The sequence below is a fragment of the Ischnura elegans genome, chromosome 6 (assembly GCF_921293095.1).
Source record: "Ischnura elegans chromosome 6, ioIscEleg1.1, whole genome shotgun sequence".
Taxonomy (NCBI): Eukaryota; Metazoa; Arthropoda; class Insecta; order Odonata; family Coenagrionidae; genus Ischnura; species Ischnura elegans.
Window position 1 is genome coordinate 55708542 of NC_060251.1, and position 24655 is coordinate 55733196.

The 24655-nt window shown below is 38.9% G+C and overlaps 1 protein-coding gene across 1 annotated transcript in view; it reads left to right on the forward strand.

Moving 5' to 3' along the window:
• LOC124161372 overlaps window positions 1–24655 on the forward strand; it is a 495044-nt gene that overhangs the window by 413102 nt on the left and 57287 nt on the right. Inside the window, exon 5 of the mRNA XM_046537686.1 lies at window positions 17988–18956. Coding sequence (XP_046393642.1) covers window positions 17988–18956 — 969 coding nt within the window. The remainder of the gene's footprint in view (window positions 1–17987; window positions 18957–24655) is intronic.

A 24655-nucleotide genomic window follows, 5' to 3' on the forward strand; every position in this document is an offset into this window, starting at 1 on the left:
GCAAAGTTTTCCTGTGAAACTCCTTGAGATTCCTTAGTGCAACGACTACTTCTAGTTTTGTAGAATCTGTATTTAGAGCACTATGCCATTGCAGCATTAATGATGGGCAAAAGTACTTGAAACATAGTTAGTAAGAAAGAAGTATGGCAGTATAGCTAACCATTACTATCGCTGTTTTTTTCGGAATTCCTTCCTTGGGTCTTGGGCACTTCCGTTTCTACCCCAGATTCACTCGACTCTGAATCATTGCCTACGGTAAAAGACGGTGAAAAGGTTTGAATGATAAGTTACAACAAAATTAATGCTATCGCGGCAAGTTCAAAGGCTATCACCCTACGTAATACAATTTTTCTCGCTTAGGGATCAAATTGATCCCTGCGGACGTTTAAGGTGAAAATGACATTATCTTACAAAGTAAAGAAATCTGGTGGTTCTTCTTCTTGGTTCATGAATTAACTTAAAAATGTGTAAAAGTCACGAGAGGAAATCACTCTACCTATTTTGGTTTCCAAAATAAATACATTGCAAATCGAAAAAGGATCAAATTGATCCCATCGGACGTTCTAGTGTTAAACCAGTCAGCGGTGGATTTGTAAAGTTTCTCTAGGATGTGCCCTCAAAGTGCAAAGCATCCACTGGAAATCATCATTAGTGAATCATCAAAATCATTATTCCTTATCATGGAGGAAAATATTGTTTCACAATATGCTCTGACTAATAACGAATATTTAGCCCGGTAATAAGTACAACAGTTGATTTAATAAAGATTTTCTTCGATAGCAGAATAGAAAGAAAACATCTGCCACATGCAGGGGACTGCCAAGTAGGTACCATTTGTGGTCAAATGTAAGAATACATGATTGGCTTCAGGGTCGTGCAAAGAACTTGCTACACTCCAAGCAACGAGTGTAAATATTGCCCTTGATGTTTTTAAAACGGAATGGTATCAGGAGATGTAAGTGTCCATGACTTCACGTTACTTTATCATTCCGCTGTGTAGTATTAGTTTAATTCTCAATCCAATCTCCTTGGCACTTATTTTTCCACCGTTTTATTGCGTAAATTTCAACATTAGTCGATCTCATTGGATGTGTGCAACCCATCCTAGAATATTGCTCTCCCATTTGGTCAACTGCTTCTCCCACCACACTAAAACTTACTCAACCGTCCACTCAATTTCTTCGTAGCAATAGTACGACATCGCATACCTCACCTAAGACTCTCTTCATGTGACAAAATACTACACTCCCTTAGATTAATTACATCCCACCCACCGCCGATTGACATCCTGCATCAAATTTCCTCACTGCATCATGAGTGGCTCCTTTAGATGCATTGATCTCCTGACATTCTTTTCACTCCACATTCCAACTCGCAAAACATCCAATATTCTCTTCACCAGGCCAATTTACGTCTGTCAGTATCCCATAGATGACTTTTTTTACAGCTTACCTTCTATTTTCAATTCCATCTCAAATACTTCTTTTTCTCTTGAACTCTTTGCCTCCCGCAATAATTTCAATAACCAATTGGAAAGACTTTCTCTTCGATACCCACCTTTCGTATGTATTGTATATGTTTAAAATGATTGTTATTCATGAAATTACTAGCTGACCCGGCGAACTTCGTACCGCCTAACAATCAATGAACTTACAGTTTAGTTACACCATTTTATAAATCAAAAGCGGCTGTATCGTTTTTAATCATGCTTAATTTATTATAATAAAATAAAGATACAAATTCAATAAAACTACGTAAATGAGTATCAAAATTGCTTGTCAGAAAGATATTTTCTTTATTGAATCTACATAGGGTAGATCGGAGTAATTTTCTTACGTTTTAGCTTAAGAAATTTTGGGCATTGTGTTTTTATAACGCAGTTAATGAAATAAAAAGTATACGGATTCAGTTGTTGGTAATTTGTGTTATTAACCGTAAAAAAATGTTTTTAGGTCTAAGTCCGTAGCGTAAACTTGGCTCGTTCACGGGGCAGGTTAACGCAACGCTAGACCGACGCTTGACTGATGCTCAAAATAGTGTAAGAAAAGCCCCTATGAAGCAGCATTCGTATCAAATGACTTCAGGCGCGCCAGTTTTAGTACCTCTGTTTGGAAAAAATGCTCTGTAAACGTGCTGTATGCGTATACGCACCACGGTGTGCCCTACACATTCGGGTTTAATGTATTGCGTCAAGCGCCTTCTGATAAACAACAGTTTTTGTTTTGTTATCAGGCGCAAGATAAAGCGAATGAAGCTAAATAAAAATAGCGAAGCGAAGCAGGGACGCAGCAAGGGGGGTTTTTGGGGGTTAAAACCCCCCCAAAAGCTCAGAGAATCTATTTATAAAACAATTGGTTATTAATATTTGGGGGACGGATGAGTCACAAAATTTTTAACTGTTCACACAGCCGCAAAACCTACCATTTTGAACCTTTTATCCTAAAAAATGTCTGGGGAGGGCCCCCACACCTCTCGCTTACCTTGGCGAGTTTTCTATACCCTACAGACCCGCCAGTATTAGCTGCGCCCTTGAAGCGAAGGAAGAAATACAGCGGATGGTTTACCGACTCGTAAACATACCACATATTATTTACCATGAGAAAATCATGGGTTTTCACTGACACATGAGAACAAGCATCACAAAAACTGAAAGACTGACCATGCGATTTGTTAATCGTCATCACGAATGCAACACGAATTGGAAATTGAATACGTTTAAGCTCAAAAGGGCCTATAAGTTGGGATCATGGAATCTTCGGATTGAGAACTTCCTCATCTTTGAATTTTCCTTTGAGTATAGTGGCGTGAATCACTTCCATTATCAGTTTTTTAATAACCAAGCACGTTCCGTTGGATAGTTTTGGTTGGTTTAGGTTTCGAAAGATCATGAACACAGAGCCTACCTTTAGCTGTAAATCTTGCCGTGGTAAGCCAGGTGCGTCCAAGGACTTTAAATATTCAGATAGATTGTTGGTGACTTCGTCTTCGTTTATTACAAAGTTAAAAGCTTTGAATTCATGCAATGACGGACATTACTGATAATCAACAATTGCTTGGGGATTTGTTTACACACGCGGTAGTTATGTGTTTGTTGACAACTCAGTCGAGCTGAACTTACCTCTAATTTAATTATTTTAATACTATTTTAATATTACTTTAATATTTTTAACATGTTTGAACATTTAAATTGTTTTTAATATTGTTAAAAAGATCAGTCAATACATCAGTAAAAACGAAAAAAAATCTTACTTTTTTGACCGTCTTAACAATCAACTCCTAAAAACATATCTCTAACAATAAGATAAAGTTGAATTTTTTGTGTGAACTTTTCCTATTTTTTAATGTCCTATATGTTATCCGGGGCTGAGACGAATCCAAAGAGCCTAATGTCACTAAAATTGGTGCAGCCGTTCTCGAGTTATAAGTGTTCTAACTAACACGATTTTCGACTTTCTTTTATATATATAGATAGATTTTTATACTGTTTTTTAAATAATATTTACATAATTTATTTTGTTTATAAAACCCAATTTTAAGGCATAAGTGCTGTTTTTGGGGTTAATAAATAAATATTCTATCGCCTTACCTTTTAAATTCGTCTTCTTTCATCATTCTATCACCCAATATCTTCAACTTCTCTATCTTTTTCATTCTATCTGCTGTTCCCTCGCTTTTTATACGCGACTCCATTTATTCCCCATCAATGCCCTTGCTCCTCCATAACTGCGTAAGAAATTTTAGGGCTTATTCGTTTTCTCATTGAAAAGTGCTGACTTCTTCCCGTATATTTTTTTTTATTTCCTCTCTTTCTCTCTTCGTCTAACCGAAGCGGAAATTTTTCCCCTTCCAATCCGTTGGAGGTGGCCTGCATCCGTTCCCCCCGCACCAAATCCTCTTCTCTTTCTTGAGTCATGCTCTTTAGAGTTTTTCCCAAGACTCCGAGACGCGCGTTTGAACCAAAGCCGTATCTTCCGGCCGGAGCCTCAAGAGATAGAGAGATAAAAAAGAAAAACTATCGCCCCGTTCCACATTCAAGTCCTTTTTCTTCTCTTACCTCTTACAGAGCGGTGAAAAGAACGCTCGGAGTCCTTCCCACGCCACTTCACCTCTTCCTATGCCTTGATTTCCGATCCGAACTCGTGCTCATTCAACCTCCTGGTTTCCCGCTAAAGGCCGTTTTACACGGTACACGGAATTGCGCAATCTGACGTACGTGCGAAGGCGCAATCAAAAATGCGTCGTGTAAAGCGGTGAATTGCTAGAACACATGCGAGGATGCGTGGATGCGAGACGGCAAAATAGCCCCTGTTCTAATTTCGTTCATGCATTCGCGCAATTCCACGCCATTTTAAGGCCGTTTTACACGGTACACGGAATTGCGCAATCTGACGTACGGGCGAAGGCGCAATCAAAATTGCGTCGTGTAAAGCGGTGAATTGCTAGAACACATGCGAAAATGCGTGGATGCGAGATGGCAAAATAGCCCCTGTTCTAAATTCGTCCATGCATTCGCGCAATTCCACGCCATTTTAGAAATTAATGCAGCTCTAACCTGCGCAATTCCGTATCCCGTGTAAAACGGCCTTAAAGGTGTGCCTACTAAAGGTATGGTATGGTATTTGGTGGAGGCGACCGACAGCTGAGGTCATTGCGCAATGAGGGAAGGGTATTGAAGGAAGGGTGGAGAGAAACCCGGCGTCGGCATTAGCCTGCTCTTTACGAAAGGCGCCAAGGGGACCACGGCTTAACGTCCCATCCGACGGACGGAGTGTTGCCCTTGAAACGTCCTCCACACAAGACTCAAGCAGGGTCTCTGAAAATTCTCTGCCACTTCCGGGATTTAAACCCGAGCCCGCCGGGTGGGAAGCCAACACTCTAGCCATCTCACCAACCCGATCCCTACGCCTACTGAAGAATCACTCGTTTTTACTCGAGTACCTATTCCAATGATTCTTGGATACTCGAGGATTGCTATAATTTTTTTTCCCGGCGAACAATTACAGTAAAGTATAATCCGTCTTCGAAAAAAAGTCTGCAGTGGCGGAGCATAGCATCAGTGAGGACCATGCCATACGATGGAAGGAGACGAAACTGCTCTGCCGGGCACATGGCTACTGTACCGACTTGTCAAGGAAGCCATACAGATCCACATCAACCGCAACAACATCAACAGAGACATAAAATAAAAATACTTTGTTCTATTCCACACTTTATTTTAAATAGTACCACCCGGGTTTCTGCACATCATGCTACCTCACCGTGGCTTATATCAACAGAGACACTGGGTTCCAAATCAGCTACGATCGGAGACCAATAATGAAATCCCTCACATGCAACAAAAATGGCGGGAAAAGCACAACACGCGTGAACAAATCAGGTTACACCTGACCATGGATGTATATATGCTTGTCAAATTTTGATGAACGGCATTCGGAAGATCCCCTGAGCAAGCCGCTGCTCGAAACGTCGGGAGACATGGAAAACCCGAGAAAATTTTCTGCTATGCAAAAGTTTTCTCGGGTTTCGCACCAGGTCAGGTCGTCCATATCTCCTTCCAACGTTTCGATGAAGAACTCGCCCATGGATTCAGGAATCCAATCTTAGGGCGATGGGCGAGTTGTTCATCGTAACGTTGGAAAGAAATATGGAGGACATAACCCGGTGCGAAACCCGAAAAAAAATTACTGCACTCAAGGAATTACCTGCGTTTGCATACTTAAACGTAAGCCGACTCGATAGGCGTGTGGCGCGCCATTTTATGCTCGCAAATTTATGGAGAATAAACTTAACGAATCACGAGCGAAAGTAAAAATTCCATTTTTGCGGAAATTCCGATTTGAAATTTTGTATTATTATTTTTTCTGATTACTTTATGGATCAACCAAATATTTAAGTAGTCATAGTTCCTTAATCCTCAGACATTTTATTATCAGACTGCACCATTTTGCTTTTCAAAATATAGTGAAAATTTAGGGTATTGTCAAGGTTTTTTTTATTTCCGCCCACTGTGTGGCAGGAGTGAATAGCCTAAATGAGGTCGATACATCCAAAACACTTTGTTATGTTATGCGATGTATATTTTGAAAATGTTACTTTTATATCCTTTAAGTATCATCTACGACTAGTTGTGGAAATAACGTTGCATAGATATCCCAGTTGTAGTATAATTAATAGTAGCGGTCGATTTTTTTGCAACTGGTCAATTTACCTGTAACTCCTCACCATGAAAATGTTACGCTGTAACGAAATCATGGTCGGTCACAATAAATTACCATGTGGAAATAGCCAAGTATTTATTTCTTCCAATCTTACTAGTTGTAATATCCGTGATATTAAAAATATGTTGTTCCAAGCAGTGTCCACAGGTAGCATATTTTCTGTATAGAATTGAAGTGGACGAATGTTTTTCCTGTTTCTCTGGGGATTTTTGAAAAAACCATAATAAGCACACCCACCGTCTTCTAATTAGATGCTCTGAAGATATCTAAGAGATGTTGCAATATGGACCTCCATGTCCTCTGTTTACATGCCTTCAAAGTCGTTTGCTGGTAGTTTTCACTATGCAAGCTCTGCAGTGGTGAAAGTATGAAGAGTAACCTTACTAGCATTTCAAGTGCTACAAAGTTGATCCTCGTAATAGATCTTCTTTTTTATGAAATATTGCTGAAGTGAACAAAAGTACTGAATCAGACCAATGTGCAAGTGTGACCTATGTGAAACAGTTAATCTTTGAGCTTAATTACACGAGAGCTTTGAGTGAGTATCAACAATACGATTGTGCATTCTCGCCCGCTTTGAGATTAATTGTTCCAGACAATTGTAATCGCACATTTGCGTTGAAGCGTAATTATTTAGTGCCCTTGTAAATCCAGAGTATTAAATATGATGTCAGAAAGGGAGGATATGACCAAGAAAAAATGTTTTGTTATAACTGCAAAATGTATCCAAAAAATGTTTGCGTTGCCAAAAGCTCAGTGACTAAGGAGTAACCCCATTTTTATGGGCAAAAAAATGTATAAAATTGTCTCCCCTACCATCTCCTGAAGTATTGCAGGTTCCTCACGAAACGCCCTGTTTCTGTTTATGAAATACAACAACTGTTTTCATCGTCAAAATCTCGTGACAATTCCAGGAAATAACTCGTGAGTAATTGGTTTAATTTACGAATCGTCCTCCATATTTTACCTAGCCATTTAATTTGAAGGAAATCGCAATCATTTCGTTATACTTTTAAGTTTTATTTCGATTGGTTTACTGTATATGCTTTTAGTAAAACTTTCCAAATCATCAAACCCCATTACTTAGTTATCCCTCGAATGGGTAGACGATTGGCGCCTGGAACCTACATGCTTACAATGGCGTTGGGAATATTTTCCTCGCCCAGTACCTACATTATCAATTTTATCTCAGTTTATGATCGCAATCATAGCGATCTGAGCGATAGAGTGAAAATTTCTGTATTGCCCACACGTTGAATTAATAGGTCAATTGGATCGAGCGTGCGATTGTGTCGTAGAGTAATTCACCCGCCTCGGGTGTGGTTAATCGTCGTATGATATGTTTATTAACTTGTTATGGACAGGACGATTGCAATAATTAGTTTTGCATACCTTTATCATGTTTCGTATATATTTTTATTTTTATCTATGAGATTGTAAGAACCTGTTTCTTACGGAATTCCAACATTTAACTCGTGCGTGTTTTGTTTATTCTAATATTATTGAAAAGGGAATTATCACAGGTATTAGGGTGTGTTTTGTTCGTTGATCCAAGTTTCTCTACCGTTAACACGCATGATTGGACAATTTTGGGTTCTAGAAGACATGGATGTCGTAAATACGTAGAAATTTTCATTTTTATATTACCAAAACATCAGTAAAGACTGGAGTGAAATCAGAATCTGCTCATAGTATTTTAATTCCATTCAAAATTTCATGATGTGCACCATTTTCGTGCTAATATTAGTTATTATTCTGTTGGGCGTCTGGAAATTTATCTTTACAATTTTTTTTATTTAAATTTATCTTAATATTTATTAAAATGTTGCTTATTTTCTGCTTTTACAAATATGTTGCCTGTTTACTTTTCGATGTCAAAGGTTTAATTCATTAACGGGTGATGGATAATAAAATGTCACAGAGATGAGTTAATTATTCTCGTTATACCAACCTTTATTTTAACTCCGGCTAATCGCAGGAGAATTTAATCTGAAACTTTGCCTTGAACATATTCCCATACCTTTGCAGTAATTTAAGGATTAGTAAATGCCAGTGTGTTAAGTATATTATGTAAAATGTACCACCAAATTACTTCAAGTGGGTTCTCATTTCCTTCTCTCTGGACTCGCTAGCAGAAAAAATTGTGTAAACAGCTCGATTTTTGTGTCGGTTTATGATAGCAAGGAAGTAATCCCTAGGGAAATATTTGCGTATTTATACGCTGGAGGCCCGGTGGTGTTTCTCGGGTATTTTTGAGTACACATAACTGAGGTTTATCTCGCACGAGGAAAGTAAACTTTGCTCTAATGTCGTAAATACAATATCTCCAAGCATTGGCGAACGTATAAGCTGTGGGAAATTTGTAAAATTAGAACTATTATTTCAGCTCCGTTCTTTGTGCTGCCCTAAAAAACATCAAGAAAATTGTTGTAAAACTTATTAAAATGTTGTTTATTACCTACTTCTACAAATATTTTCCCTGTTTTTTTTTATCGAATTTTAAACTTTTCAGCTTAGCGTTTATAGGTTGTCATTTTTTGTTACTCAAAACTCATTTGAAAATTCTTCATCTAAGAGTGAAAACTGGTAGTAGGCCTTACGGATGATTCGTAATTTTAAATAAATGCTTATTTTTAAGAGATTTATTGGAGGCCTGAGTATTTCAAGGCGAAAATCGGCATGGCGACCACCGTAACTGAATAGCCACCGTTGTTGTTCATGGCCAAAACATTCTTCTGAGGCATTTACATTATTCGATAAAATTTAGTTAATGATTTCATTCTTTAAACCTATTCCATTTAACTTTGTACGTATCTTTAGCTTTTTTATATATTTTTACGTCTAAATATTGCTTACTTTTTTTACTCTTGTATTTTTCAGGATTGAGAAATTTTGAGTGCCCATTTAAAAACCGTTTGCGTACCAGTCCACTTTGCTATATGTGTGCTCACGCTTAACTTTTGTCGGGGCGTTAGAGTATAAAAATCAAATTACCAGCTTTTCACCGATAGAGATCTCCTCCGATGAATCTCTTACAATACTTGCTCAGGTGCTCCCTCGTAATAACATCGTGTTTAGATTTTATCTTCAATATAGATCATTAAGTTATTCTCTGATCGCATTTTCTCCAGCATCATGAGCCATATACCATTCCCATATCCTGTTTTTGAGTCGGCTTGCCATAAATATATCAGTAATTATCTGCAGCTATCTCGCTAAATCAAGTGACCTCCTGACTTGCAATATCCCCTCTATTTTGAGCATGAGCTAAGCAGCCTTCCTGCTACTCAATGGTACTCTTTTTTTACCCTGCAGTGAAACACTTTAAACATAAAATTCTTTAACTTTCTAATGACTAGGTTTATTCACTAAAAAAAATTGAACATTTATTTCGATGTTATTTCATTTTAACAGAACTTATGCAATAATTCCTGCGTTAATTTTTGCCGAACACATTTTTGTTAATTGCTGGTGGGTCAATTCTGGTCTTATTATATTGGAGACCTCCCAAATATACCTTTCCTTTGCTTTTACTAGTTTCAAAAAATCAAAATCTTGGGAGTAAATGAATTATTACTATAATTATTTTGTTTTTTTTTACGCTTAAATTCCATTGCCTGAGGTTAGTATAAAGCATTATTGGTTGTAGGCCATGGGAGGGCGCAGGTCTAGATTTAGACGTAAAGAGGCCCTATACTATTCCACTTATGAAGCCGTTACACCTCCCATTTTTAAGTTTGTAAATGAAATAATAGATAATATAATAAGGTGCATCATCAGGCGATGAATGAAAATATGGAATTGGTTGTCAATTAATTTACTCGCCCAACCTCCCCCATCCACCGGAGTAGTGGGGGAGGTTGGACGAGTATATTAATTGACAACCAATTCCGTATTTTCATTCATCGCCTGATGATGCGCCCTGTAACGGACGCGAAAGCGTGCACGACAAAGCGCAACACGCAGCTGCACCCGGAAGCCGTTAGCAACGATGCCTCTCGCTGCGAAAACCTACGTTCAAAGATAATATAATACACCATTACTATCATATATATCAATATATTAAGTGAAACACATTTTTCAATGGTCCATGAACACTTCACATAAGTATTAAACCTGCTTAACTCACAAGGCGAGAATCAAATGATCGTGTACGCAATCCTAAAATAAGAATATTTTCCGATAGCATTAACACGGGTGTCGTATTAACGAAAGTAACGCTAATATAACCGAATGTCGGGATAACAATAGGTATGTTCTTTGTCTATTCCAATCTTCACCATCCGCACTTTATTTTTGCAAGAACATGTTACTAAGTAGCATGAGGGGCGTCGATATTTGCTGTAGCAATCAGTTAATCTATGAATTATACTTAGGTGCAGTTTAGAATTAACAAATGAACAGACCCGATAAGGCAAACGCGTTGATCTAAACAAAAAAAATATATATAATCACTCATTTTTATTTTATGTAGTCGCATGGGCAGGTTTTATCGTGATATTTCTAACCGGGAATTAGTTTTCTGCTTTTAGCATTAATTGCAAGTTTTGCAAAATAATGACCGCAAAATTATCACCTGCGCGTACATTTCTCCATACGATGAGTGCGGTGTATTTGATGATAATATAGTGGTGGCTTGTGAAAAATCTTTGATGAAGCGGTGGTTCTTTTGCGCTCTTGTTGAGAGTAGGCTTGCACCGTCGCCAAGATTCCCTAACCATTCCCTCTTGAGCGGAATAATCTAAGCTTTTGGCCACCTATTATATAATACGTTTCTTAATTTGTTGCTGGCTGTTGGCACTAACAATAAGTCGAAGAATTCTCTTCCAACTAATTTGAGAAATTTTCGTTCCATAACTGCGTTAATGTGAAAATTACATCAATCCTTGTTAAATGAAGCTACAATGTGGCGTAATTTTTATATTAATTCGATGGTGCTACTTGCGATGAAGATTTATGTACGTAATAAGTATCCCAGGGTACTGGGTTCAAATCCCGGATGAAGACAGCCCAGCGCAAAATCCTCATATTGCGAGGTGTCCCTGGGAAAGGAAGTGGCCACCATACCTTGAATGTGTGATGTTCACGAGGGTATGGCTTTGTGTGGGGTGAGCTCTACCCTTACCTAACCCTTCCAATCTCCGGTTTCAATCACTGAGTGGGTGAAATATTTGGCGTAAAACCCCGTGTAGTGTGTTGCTTTTTATGCATTTTAAATTCAAAAATGTCGCAAGCGACGTTCGTTTTCATTTATGAATGGCGCAAATTCTAATTTTTTTTAATATTTCGTACCTTGAATGACTGTTATGCTTAAACCAACCCTTGGTTCGGATTTGAAATTTATATGATACTATTCTCACTATTCTTTTTCTGTTCATCCCTGGGTTATATAGATTTGTATTCTATTTTCCGTGTCATTTGCTACTCACAATTTCTTTATTTTAAAAGAAACTTTTAGCATCGTACATTCCCTGATGTGTATCATTTTTAGAATCATACATTCCTAATATATGTATTTTTACTGATTTTGGGGGCCTATTGCGGAATAAAGTCACTTTTCGGATAGGAAAACCTGATTTAACTCTGGAAAGTAAACCAATAAATTCGCATTTACCAGGCCCATAACTATTTCCTGAAGTAACGATAATGGTTCCATTATTTATCCCTCGGTTGGATGCGACTCGTTAGTATACTACAAGGATATCAGGTGAACGAGTGCGGTGGTTCATCCGGAATCGAACCTGAGATCCCCATGTCAGGAATCCTTCATTCTAATCATTGAGTCACCACTCCGCCCTGGGCACTCTTATGCAAGAAACCTTGAGGAACAACAAACTCATGAGTCAGTCGCGTATTCAATTTTTGTGGTTATAAAACGTTTATACCTGAATCGGTTCGTTGGAGCAGTTATTTTCGTATCTTGATCAAAGGTCGGACGAAATGTTCTCGAATGGTCTTGTAAGTGTCTGTTAAGTATTGATTCAATTGGAAACTCACTTGAAACGGGAACAAAACGCATCTTATCTCTTCCGTTGAGTGCACTTTCTGCCGTTTCTAAGGTATCACGTCGGCTCTCTCTCTGGGTATCTGTGATGTATTGAAATGAACAAGGCGTTTCCTCCTTGCTTACCGATCCATCAAGGCTGCGTTGCAAACGGAGCGGAGATTAAGTTAATTATAGATATATTTATGGAACTGGAACGGTGAAACAGGTTATATGTGAGTCATGGCTCAGAGCTTATGAAGCTGGGGTGTAAGATGTTATTATCGTGAATAACTTGGTGAATTCGCTATTCCCTTAGTCGGAGCATAATTTTGCCGGGAGATGTTACGAATTTTATGGTACCCCTCTTAATACACCGAAGTTCTTTCGACCGAATAGGCTGCATTAATTGAATCTTATGTGCAATTCTGGCTGTTAATGAGACGCTCGAATTTTTATCAGAACGTTTTCACATCTCTATTGATAGTAGGTATGTACTACGAATGGAGCTTTTGGCAAAACAAAAGGCCATAATATATTAGTGGTTGAACTGAATTCATTGCCCTATTTTTTGTGTATAGGGCCAGATTTTTTCGTTACCAAATGACACTGTTTAGTTATTATTAAAATTGCCAATGTATTTTTTACACCGAAGTGGCCTGCGAATTAATGCCAAACAGCAGATATTTGCCGACAAGGTACCAACGCATAAGAAAATAACTTCAGTTTATTTCGTTTGTTCATGTAATTTTCTTCTAATTTGAGTACGTGATCAGATGATAAAATAAGTGACTCAAACCCATAGGCTCTTCCATTGTTAATTGGAAAACGTAGCATCGCCATGGTGAAATTTGTTTTTTTGAAGGAAACCTATGTTATTTGAAGATATGTCACGTAAGCCTGAAATAAACTCTTCTTATTCCCTTTTCAGTTTAAAAATAATGAAATTATCGGAATTGACTGTGCCTCGAATGTTCGCAGAAGTAAGGATATCAAGAAAAGGATTGCGTTAGCAAAGGAAGTTCATGAACTGTAATAAGCCTATTAAGAGCCTATGAGTTGGTTTTTATGCTAGAGTTAACGGAAACGTCTATGGAAGAGTCTGATCTAGAGTGTAGCTCTTTACGGCGGGAAAACTTGGACGCTGAGGTATGAGGACGAGAGAAGACTGTAGGCATTTGAGGTGTGTATGTTGAGAAGGTTAAGTGCACGGAGATGAAGAGGAACGACGATGTGTTATGTATTGTGGGAGAGGAGAGGAAACATCTAGATGATTTACAGAGGTGGCGAATGGAACGCGTAAAAAAGCGGGGAGAGGATGCTTAAAACTGCATTAGAAGGAAAGGTGTTAGGAAAGTAACGTAGGGATAGGAAGAGAATAGGATTTTTTAGTTAAGCCAGAATCTAGGGATCAATTTTTCCATCCCTTTCGAGGGACAGCTCCAGCGATGGCCCCAATGATGGCGGAAAAATGGCCGTTTCACGCGATCATTTTCCGCGATGGCTCGAGGGATGGAAATCCCATCCCTTTTTCCATCATTCAGTATTTATTTCGCTGAAACGAATGATGGCACCGTTCTTCAACCAATCAGAAGCACAGCCGCTCGCAGCGATTGTAACGCCATGCTTCCATGTTTTTAACACGGGAAGTGTAAGAGAAACCGATGGGAAAAGGGACGGTGGTAATGACAGTGTGATTCAGAAAATGATGGTTTGAGCGATAATTTATTTGATACCTGAAAAGCTATCGCTGAAGCTATCAATCTGAGGGACTGAAAAAATGCTCGTGTGATTCAGGCCGTAGATTGAGAGGGAATAGCGTAGGTGTCGAGGACAGATTTCTTCTGCGGGGAAATTTCAGCTGCGTAATTTTTCAACTATGTCCAGGTAATAACCAGATGAATATGAAAAGTTTTGGTGGATTTTATGTAGCTATCAACTGTGGAGCGCTAGGCCTTATCTAAAGCCTGAATCACACGATCATTTTTTTTCGTCGCGAAAGTGATCACTATCGAGATCACTTTTCCCGTCGCGAAAAGCAATCGATCTAGTGATCATTTTTCTGAATCACACTGTCACTCCCGCCGTCGCTTTTCGCATCATTTCCAATATCGCAGCTCGTTGTCATAGGACCCACATCACGAAATTATATAGCGTGTTTGTTTATTTATGTCGTTCCCACAATTGTCAAACGTTGCGCTGCAATCGCTCCATACGGGCATGCGTTCCGATTGGCTGATATGGGGTTTTAGTGACGGTTTTAGCGACGGAAAAAGCAACCGGACTAGTGATGAAAAATAGCGATGGGAATCCTCATCGCGATCGCGAAAAACAATTGCCGGCGACGATCATTTTGCGCAGTGATCGCGATAGTGATCACTTTCGCGACGAAAAAAAATGATCGTGTGAATCAGGCTTAAGTGGGAAGTGTTAGAGGCATGGTTATTTATCATTTTGGTCTTATATGAATACCTTCATCGGTGAAATACCTTTTTTATTATTATAAACCATAACCTGGGTTAAAATTCTAGTAAATACACTTAATCGTCGATACCCTGCCCATTTTGAATATTCTTGGCCCACTTCACTTGGCCGTAAGAGCGATCGATATTCCTGTTACCACTCCAGTGTATTCCATTCGAGCGCCCCTCTCTACAAAAATACTCTCGTAAAGGTTAAATGGTCGGGAGATTAAGTACTGATATGTTGGTATGTAGCTGGAATCCGTGGAGCGTGTTCATGTGGTTGAAGGACAAACGAATGGAGATGCGCGAATCGGCCTAGGCAAAAGTCGCAAAGTGCCTCGCAGTGAAATTAACGGAATTGGTTCTGGGAGTCGCCTTACTTTATATTTTATTTATTCATACGGTCTTCTGGAAGTTCTTTTTCGTTCTATTAATTTGCGGAACTAATATAATTTTATCTCTCTTTGTTCCCGGTGATAGATTTATCTCAAATAGTTTCTCCAAGGCACCGTCCTGGGCATTTCATGTCTACTTTCTGCGATTAGTTTATATATTTTATTATTTGAAGTAAACTGGAGTATTCTCGACTAATTTTTAAAGCCTAATTTGGAAAAGGTGGAAAATATTTTTGTAGGTGAAGCGATATTTGCTCGTAGTAAGTTCAACGAGAAATTTTCCTTGTCATTTATTAATTGCATACTGCGTAATTCTTTCCGTTCAAATTTTCCCCTCAAAGTGAGTTGTACTTCAGCAACTTAAAGCTTTTCTTGTCTGTTTTAAAACTACTTGATTTCCTGAGTCAGCATGTAGACGAGATAGCAAGAGCACGTTTTTTAAATATTTTTTTCTGTTAAATGACTCCATTTGCTTACCTGTTCGATAACGTGTTTGTTTTATTTTATTTTTTGGCTTAAAAATAAAATGTGATACATCTCTGCGTCACACGAAATGACGTTTGAGCCGTGCGAGTAGTCAGCTTGCCTTATTACCCTATAATTTGAACATTATTCGTCCGTGGAATTTTTTAAATTCTCCGCTTTTTGTGTTTTTATTTAGTCTCCGGTTTTGATATGTATTCTATTAAAAATTTTGTTAGAATATTTTATCGCATTTTGTTGGTGATGATGAATGTTATTTTTGATTGTTGTTTTCAAGTAATATACCAATTAAAATAAAGTTCTATTGCGAAATGAAGGATAAGAATGGTTTTGAAATGGTAGAAGTACAAGTATTTGCAGCGCATCATAATGTATTTCTGATGGTGGGAATATCCTCAAATTAAAATAAATTGCTTATTTTTTGACAAGCTTACGATTTTCTCTAAGCTATTTTATTGTTCTGCAGTGCTGAATTAGATGATATGATTAATTGCGTCAGAAGAATGCGGCGGAAGTTATGCGGTGACAAGATAATTTAGGGGCAGTTTTTCAGACTCCTTGTGCGTGATTGGAACGGTTCCTAGTTAATCAACATCTCTTTGATCATTCTCATCGCGATCGCTTCCCATAGCCCTACGATTTTCTGCTCTACTTTCTTTTCTCGGAACGAGGGCAACGATAATGAGTGGAGAATCGTAGTTCCCTGTGCAGGAGTCAAAAATCATGCACCCCTAACGGTATGGTATTTTTAATAGAAGACCGGTGCTTCAGTCATTTTCGATTCGAGAGAAGGGTGGGGAATTGATGGTGAAGACTTGCCTGCCACCGTCACACAGTGTTCTGAAACGCCAAAAAGTTGGCCATAAATGTATATTATACCCCAATCATCGTGGATTTTATCGTTTACGGATTTCTTCGAGTCGCTTATTATTTATCGGAAGTTATTTACAGCTCCCAAGAACAATAGACGTTTTTAATGTAAATTTTTAGTTCCAAAAGACAGAACTTCGTACTGAAAATTGCTTTAGTTTCCGTCTGGTTAGGGATTATTATTGGGTTTTTAACTTATACATACTAAATCGATATACATCTTGTCCTTATCCGTCAATTTACATCATGAAGTAATAGCAGATCGTTTATTCTTCTTCTGTTTTGTAAGATCTAGAATTAAAACTATTTTAACAATTCTTTATAACCAACATGCGAGTACTTGTCAAAAAGCTGTGTATGATATAAAAATCTTTAAAATATCATTTTAACGAGCTCGAACATTACAATATGTTTCTTTATACAGGGGTTCCAAATAACCGATCCATATTCCAATTTCCTTCGTACGTAAGATGTGTAAATGCCGTCTCAGAATCGAAATATTTGACATGCGATGCATAAATCTCAATTATTTATATTTATGTCATGCTAATATTCAATATATGAGTGGTGAAATACATCTTGCTATCAGAGGTGACCCCTAAATGATTCAGTTCATTAGACCTATTTAGTTTGGACTCTTATAAATGGTAATTGTATGCGATCATATATTTTCTCCGTGAAAAAGGTAAAGCAAAAAATTTATCAGCATCAAAAAATATAAACGTATGTTTACAAGTAACGTAAGGGAGTATACCTGTCGTCAGTATGTCGACTTGAAGTCTTTTTGTATCTTGAAGATGATGTATTAACAACGAAACCTAGGTCGGAATAAAACTTTATACTCGTGAAAAATTGCAAGTGTTTTTTAAGAATAAAACGCGATCTTGGGAAACTTTGTGGTATTCCATCACAAAATGTATTCGGTGAGGAAACTTTTACTACACCACAAAATAAATAAAACTTGAACACGACCCGGATTTCAACGACTTAGCGTCATCATTGATTGAACCACCTGATGATGACGCTAAGTCGTTGAAACCCGGGTGGTGTTCAAGTTTTATTTTATTAATGGAGCGTGGTGAAAGTTTCCACACTGTATAAATTTTGCAAGTGTTTATTTCAAAATGGAAAAATTCCGTTCCATCTCCCTTTTTCTGCTTATTTCATAATGTTTTTACAAACTCTCTTTGTTGCTTGCCATCATCTTGCCCGGGTCAAATCTTGCAACTCAATTCTAAACCACTTTCCGATTGGCTATCAACTGAAAATTTCAGAATAATTCAGAACCAGGTTACAATGCAGTATTCTAACACTTTTATTGTGATCGGAACTGTATCTAGATTGTCATTCGGAATTTAAAATTAAAATATGTAAATTAGTTAAAGAAAATTGCCATCAAAATTTTATGGTGGCGCTGCGATCATTTATAGGAACACAAATGAAAGAAATTCGTAACATCAAATTTGTTTACGCCAAAAATTTGTGAAAATGTTGTTTTTTTATAAAAATTATTTTTATACTATTAATAATCAGTGAAACTATATTTTAACAGCGTTCGTCTCCTTCTTTGCAGCATCCCACAGGAGGTCGTTCGGAGGCCCCCAAGGCTCTCCAGAACTCCGAGCGTACAGCAGCCTGCCGCGCGGCGCCTCCTACCTCCCGGCAGCCGCCGCCGAAGCCGCCGCAGACGCCGCGGACGCCGTCGCCGCCGACACCGCGCGCCGCTCCGCCGACAACCGCGAATCCCCACCGCACCGGCGCCTCCCAGCCCACCCCCTGCTCTACCTGCTGCGACGCGGGAGCTCTAGCGGGAGCGGCAGCATCGGAGCCGGCGGGAGCGGAGACCGACACATGGACGCCGTGCCGACCCGAAGGTGCGTCTCCCAAGACGAGGACGTGATGCCGCCCATGCCGATGCCGCTATCCAGACGGGACGACGGAGACTCCATCTTCTCCTCGGACAAGAAGTTCCAGAACGACAGTCCGGGAGGTAGCAGGCGCGGTATCGGTCGTAAGGGCGTCTCCCTCCGCAGACAGCACGCGGTGTCGACGGGCTCTGCCGGTAGCGCCGGGGAGGTCTCCTCGGAAGGCGAATGTTTCGTGCCGAAGAGTCCCAGGGAGAGGAAGGGTAGCGGCGGTGGTGGAAGCGGAGGCGGTGTTGACAGGTTCGCGAGGGCTCTGGAGAAGGCCAATTCCAGCAGGTCCTCGAACGACAGCTCCATCCAGAAGGTGGGTCGAGGGGAGAGCCTGGAAAGGAGGTCCTCCAAGGAGAAGGACGCCTCGTCTTCGAGCGACAAGGAGGCTAGGCAGAGGCCCCATCAACAGAAACAACAGCAGCAGCAACAACAGCAACAAAAGCAGAGACAGCAGCATCATCAGAGACAGCCGACGGAGGAAGAGGAGGAAGATGACGACGAGGAGGAAGATCCAGTGGAGGACTTTGACGTGGAGCCGCTGAGTGGCACCATCTTTCGCAAGGTGACCATCAAGAGGAAGAAGAAGAAAAAGAGTGTGGCGGACGAGGAGGTGGTCGCCGAAGGAGGTGAGTGCCCGTATGACTCTACATTTTAACATATCGATGGCTAAGTTCTGACAACACGTAGCTCAAAATTTGGCCGGTTTGGCACAGGTATCTTAAACAAAGTGTAATAGCATTAAAAAATAAAAATCGAGCAAAAACCAACTCTTTGTTGGCAAATGTATGCTTCTTTTTCAGTTTTATGATTTTTTTGTTTTTAATTTTAGCGTACTATAACAAATAAATAACTTTTTTTGCTCTCTTGTAAAGTTGCTATTTTTGAGATACGTGCTGTTAGAACTTAGCCATCGATATGCGAATGTATTCGTTAACGTCAGACGCTACCGTTACCACTGAACTCAAAGATTGGTATGCTGCTGCCTGCGTCATGGGTCAAGCCAAGGCATTGCGCATTTAGCGAACTTGTGAGGGACCATGAGCATTGCGTTGCATTGCGGACGAACTCTCGTGCTTGGGGGGTATCAAACCCCCTCAAGCACGAGTTTAGCCCCGCTCGCAGGATGTTGTGACCAAGGGGACTGCATAATGTAAATATTGAATAATATAATTTTGTAATATTCGTGGCCGTGCCCCTCAACCAAACTTTGTCTGAGCTATGTTCTTCTTTATGATAGGGCGGTGAGAGTTAATATTTTCCATCTAAAATTTGGTTCAGCGTTCAAAATCAGCAGTGTCGCTCGGGATGCACAAGGGCTTCGTAAAAATGAAATAATTTTGAAAAGCGGGCGGTGCTCAATCAAGAGTGACCCAAAACCTGTGATTTCTGGAGGGGTTAACCCCCGTAATCGTACTAGGGAGAACAACACTTCCCCTGCGGCCTTCATTGTTGCGCCCCATTGTTGGGTTTAAATACATTTAATCGAATGTTATACTCACATTAAGCAGTGGCATATCCAGGATAGGGACAAGAGGGGGGCTAAGTAGGGGGTAACGTCTCCGCAATATTGCGGGTGCAAACAAAATTACCAGTCTATCTAGTGCAAATTGGATATTCAATCCAATACGGGAGTGTGAGGAATTCAAAGATAACTCACTCCGCATTAGAATTTTGGGCATTTTTATTGCTTAAGTAACATAGATAACAGTTGACCAATTTGGATGGTCACGGACTAACTTCTACCAATCACATGCGCGGCGCAAAGTGACCGGCATTCCATTTTTTTGAGTTCAGTGAGTCGTAGCCTTGTTCTATTGCTCAGTATTTCGAATCCATGATTCGATTAATTAATTAGGGAAATCATTTCTAATTAATCAATCGAAATAGGTTTCTAAGTGGGTTTAATATCAATTCCCCGCTTCCAATTATGGAAACCATTGTTTGATCGGACGAATCTTAGTTGCGATTAATTGAAAATAAGCTTTTATCGATGGTAGACAGTTTTAGTTATTGAATTTAGATAATGCATTGTTGAAATATTTTGAAATGTTAATACTATCGAGTTATTTATATTTTTTATGTATTTTATATCTATTCTTGTTCTACTACGAATGATAATGATTTGCAACCATCATAAATTAATGCTTCAATTAGAAAGTATTCTAATCCACTAAGGTTACGGTGAAGGGGTGTATTCGTGCATGGCATGTAGGTATTGCATGTTTTTTTTTATTAATTCTGGAGTTATTTGGATACCCACAAGTCAAAATGTGTTCGAAAAGGTTATCTGAATTACAGTGAATTATCCTATCAAAAATATTTTTGTATGGGCATTGCGTTCGCTACGATTACCATATGCAAAGACAACTTTTTCAGCTTTAATCTAATAGACTTAGGGAAACATTTGAAATCAAATTGCTTTTTCATATCCAATTACGTTCTAGAGGAGCGTTTAATGGTAAACCGGTTATAATAACGAGTAGAATTAAAACGCAGTTTAAAAAAATATTCTGCTTTGTATTGTAATTACTGTACTAACGGATATAAATGACTGTTACAGCTTCACCTCCTTGACTTTCATGTTTCGAAATACTGATATTAATCTTATTATGAAAAGAAGTTTACGAACTTTATTTTCTCTGGTAAAAGAATTGTAACGGCTATTAAATTCATTTTTATCTCAAATTATAAGTCTGGAATTGTCAAGCTTGAGCTATTATTACTAAACCTGGTTTATTTAAAAAACGTTTCATACTAGAGGTTGCGTGTGCTTTAAAATGGTAGATTGTATTGTTAATTTGTGGAAATTAATTGACTTTTCGGTAAATAAAAACCTTTGTAGCAAAGAAATTCAATGAATGGAAAGAAGCGGGTTCCGAGATACGTTTGTTATGCATTTCTACCTGAGTAAATTTGGAGTTCTACTCTTCTGCAACAATATTGTATTGATACAAATCTCTTTGTCCGATTATTTTCTAACGCGATTTTAATTCAAACTTTAATTTTATTTGGTATTTTTCACACTTATTTTTCCTCTGGTGGTTACACGTCATTCGCTCGATAATATATGGTGTTAGTGTATCTTCAATTCAAAATTTGTGGTCTCCATCCGCTTTGTAAATTTATGTTATGCTTATGTGATTTAACGGAGGCTAATTATTCAAATTACCTTTCGTAGTTGTTTATTTGGAGGAAATGGAACTCAGGTACGCTTTCTATTCGATGGGAATGTTGTCACAATTGGTTGTAGGATTTGATATGTCCTCCATTATTTTTATGCCTTGTGCACTGAAATACTTTCCATTCGAGTATCAAACATATTGATGTGTTTTTCTCGAAAAAAATCGTACGAATTGCGGACTTGCATAGTATTTTGATTTGATTATGCATTGAAGCAATGCTGCGTCTAGCAAAGAGTACTTACTCTATCCTATTTGTGATGACTGCTTTATAAATCATTATTATTTTATGTTTGCATAATATATTTCAATATGTGCGATTACAAACTTTCGTGGTATGATACAGTTATCGTAAATTATTTTGTTTGTTTGATCATGAGGCTTCTGTTGTTGTATTGAATTTACTCCGCTGTTTACTGTAATTGAGTTTGGAATTGGAGTCCGTGATTAACTCATATTTTTTTGTTAACTTTTTGTCCTATGGGGTTTCGACTGTTTCATTTTAGTATCTATGCCTGTGTTCGAGATCCATTGATGTTTCCTTTGTGACATAATTATTTTCTGAGTATTTTATCCTCATAAATACCCCTCAAACGTTTGCCTGTTCCACTAATTAGCATTTTCAAACGAATCAAAACTAAGAGAAGTTTCCGTGGCAGGTCTAAAAAAACTCTCGTAACTCGACTTGATGTCATGCATTGCTTAGGGAAATGAATACTGAACCGTTTGCACCATTTTGTTTGGAAGTAAATTGTTTACCCACCGCAGCTGTTTTAAAAATCCTCTTATATGTATTTTTTTCGAAGCTACAATCATGCAGATGCATTTTGAAAATATAGATATTTGCAGTTGCATATGTGGAGGTTCTGAGTGGCTTTTGAATCGCTTTGAATAGAGTGGAATAAAACTCCATTGTTGCCTTATTTTGTACTGAGCAATGACTCGACTTATTCGTTTCCAGTACCTACCTTTTTGAGTACTGGAAACGTTTCTTGTGATGCAAAGATTTTATAGGGCGAAATAGAAGGAAATTTTGTCATAATTCTTTTTTCGTTCATGTTCAGTTTTTTCGCCGTATTCTTCCATATGTCATGAATGGTAGTAATGCGAAGGGGTCTTTGATTTTCGTGAATCACTAGCTATAATTCTACGGGACGGATTATCGTGTGGGGAATAATCCATGGATGTTAGAAGAATAATACAACTTCTTTAGAAAAAAATGAGGCTACCCGATCCCAGCTTTAGTGTTGTGTGGAGGGCACTTGGTGCAAAACTCCGTTCTTCGGATGGGACGTTAAGCCGTGGTCCCCTTGGCGACTTTCGTTAAGAACAGGCTAATGCCGACGCCGGGTTTCTCTCCACCCTTCATTCCCTACCCTTTCCTATTGTGCTAGTGGCCAAAGCTGTCGGTCGCCTCCTCCAAATACCATACCATCAAATAAGATGTGATGCTTTCCCGGCGAATTATGTGGGTAAACTTTTCTCGGGATTCCCACCGGGTTAAAAACTCCATTTCTACCGACGTTTCGATGTCCAACTCATTACGCAACAGAAAATAATCTTACTAAAAGGTTAAAGAGGAAGATAGAATAGGTATACTTAAAAAATATATAAATAGCTCCGATAAAGGAAGTGATATTATGCATTTTTGTAAATTAATTATAGTATAATAAACTTAATCGATTGAAAAAATGTGACACGGCAGCTAATAAAACAAATTTAACGATATTAAGCATCCCTGTGGATGAGCTCCGAGTCAGAGTTTTAACGCTTTAACGCGGTTCGAAACGCGAGAAAAGTTTACCGAAACCGTAAACCATACCATAAATGGGCTCCTCGGCCGAAAACGTAAACGGTGCGATGTCATTTGCCCGGGTCAATTTTGGGACCAACTGCTTCATCAGTGAAGGGGCGCATCTATTTATGCGTGCGATCGAGTGTTGATATTAATTTTATTCTCGCCGCGGCGAGCGTACGGATTGCAGAATCACACTAGTGGTGCATACGAGGATTATTCAGATAATACGGTCAAATAAAATATTATTTTTGGCGTCGAAAGGCTAAGCTGCAACTGTATAATTGCATTGCTTTCGCGTTTTAATTCTATTCCCAAGGGAAATTTTACCATTCGTGGCTTATTTTATCATTCCTTCCTTCGTTCCACATGCAGACCGCTGGATACTCGGAGGTCGCGCGCTAGGCTTAGATCGCTTGAACAATTGAGAATGGATATCTTTAAGAGCGACACAGAGAACATAATATTAGAGCTACACTGTATTTCCAGGTCCGACAGAAGCGATAAATTTAAAGAGATATTTTGCCGAACGAATCGATGTGAATAGGTATTCGTTTTTCCCCCGAACAATAACGGGCTTATATAAATGCTACTTGTAATTTTATTTGAGCAGTTGCTCTTTATATGTAAAATGGCTGGTGGCATAACACCCCCTGCCACACACCTTTAAAGGCGGCTTGCTGTGTAGTATATAGATGTGTCGAACTGAATCTTCGAATACGTCGGGGAGTAATTTGACCGCTATTCCTCACGCGCCCTTTGCAATCTGCCTGCATTCGCTGTTTGCGCATGAGCACGAATATTACAAAAGAGGATCCTCAATTCGGCCTCTAAATGTGTTGACACCCACCGCGCATTTAAAGGGGTTAACAAAAGTCGCCACTCGCGTCGCTGGCGGACAAATTGATCTGAGTTTCTCGGGGATATAAGGTGTAGTTAGGGGTGTCTACCGAAATTTATGTTGGGGAACCCGGGGCGGAACGGGAGGCGGGGCGGAACGGGGCAAGCGATTTTTTAAAAGTGCGAAAACAGGTGCTCTGCAAGCGGCAATAAGTATATCTAGTTGAGATTGGTGTTGCTTATAAGTTTGTTCGTTATAGTTATTGCCGCTGTATTTCGCACTTAAAAGTCTAAAAATCTAAAAAATTCGCACTTTTTGATCTGTGAAATCCATAACTTTTCGGTGCTATTCCAATGCAAAATATTGGAAAAAAGTGGATTGCATTGCACTCATCACCGTGCCGCGGTCATTTTTGAAAACCGATCAAAATGCGACCGCAGTAGCAACAGAAATCAGCCTACTGTGGGATGGAATTGAACCTCCTCCATGCAGTCCCCCTGCATAAGAGAC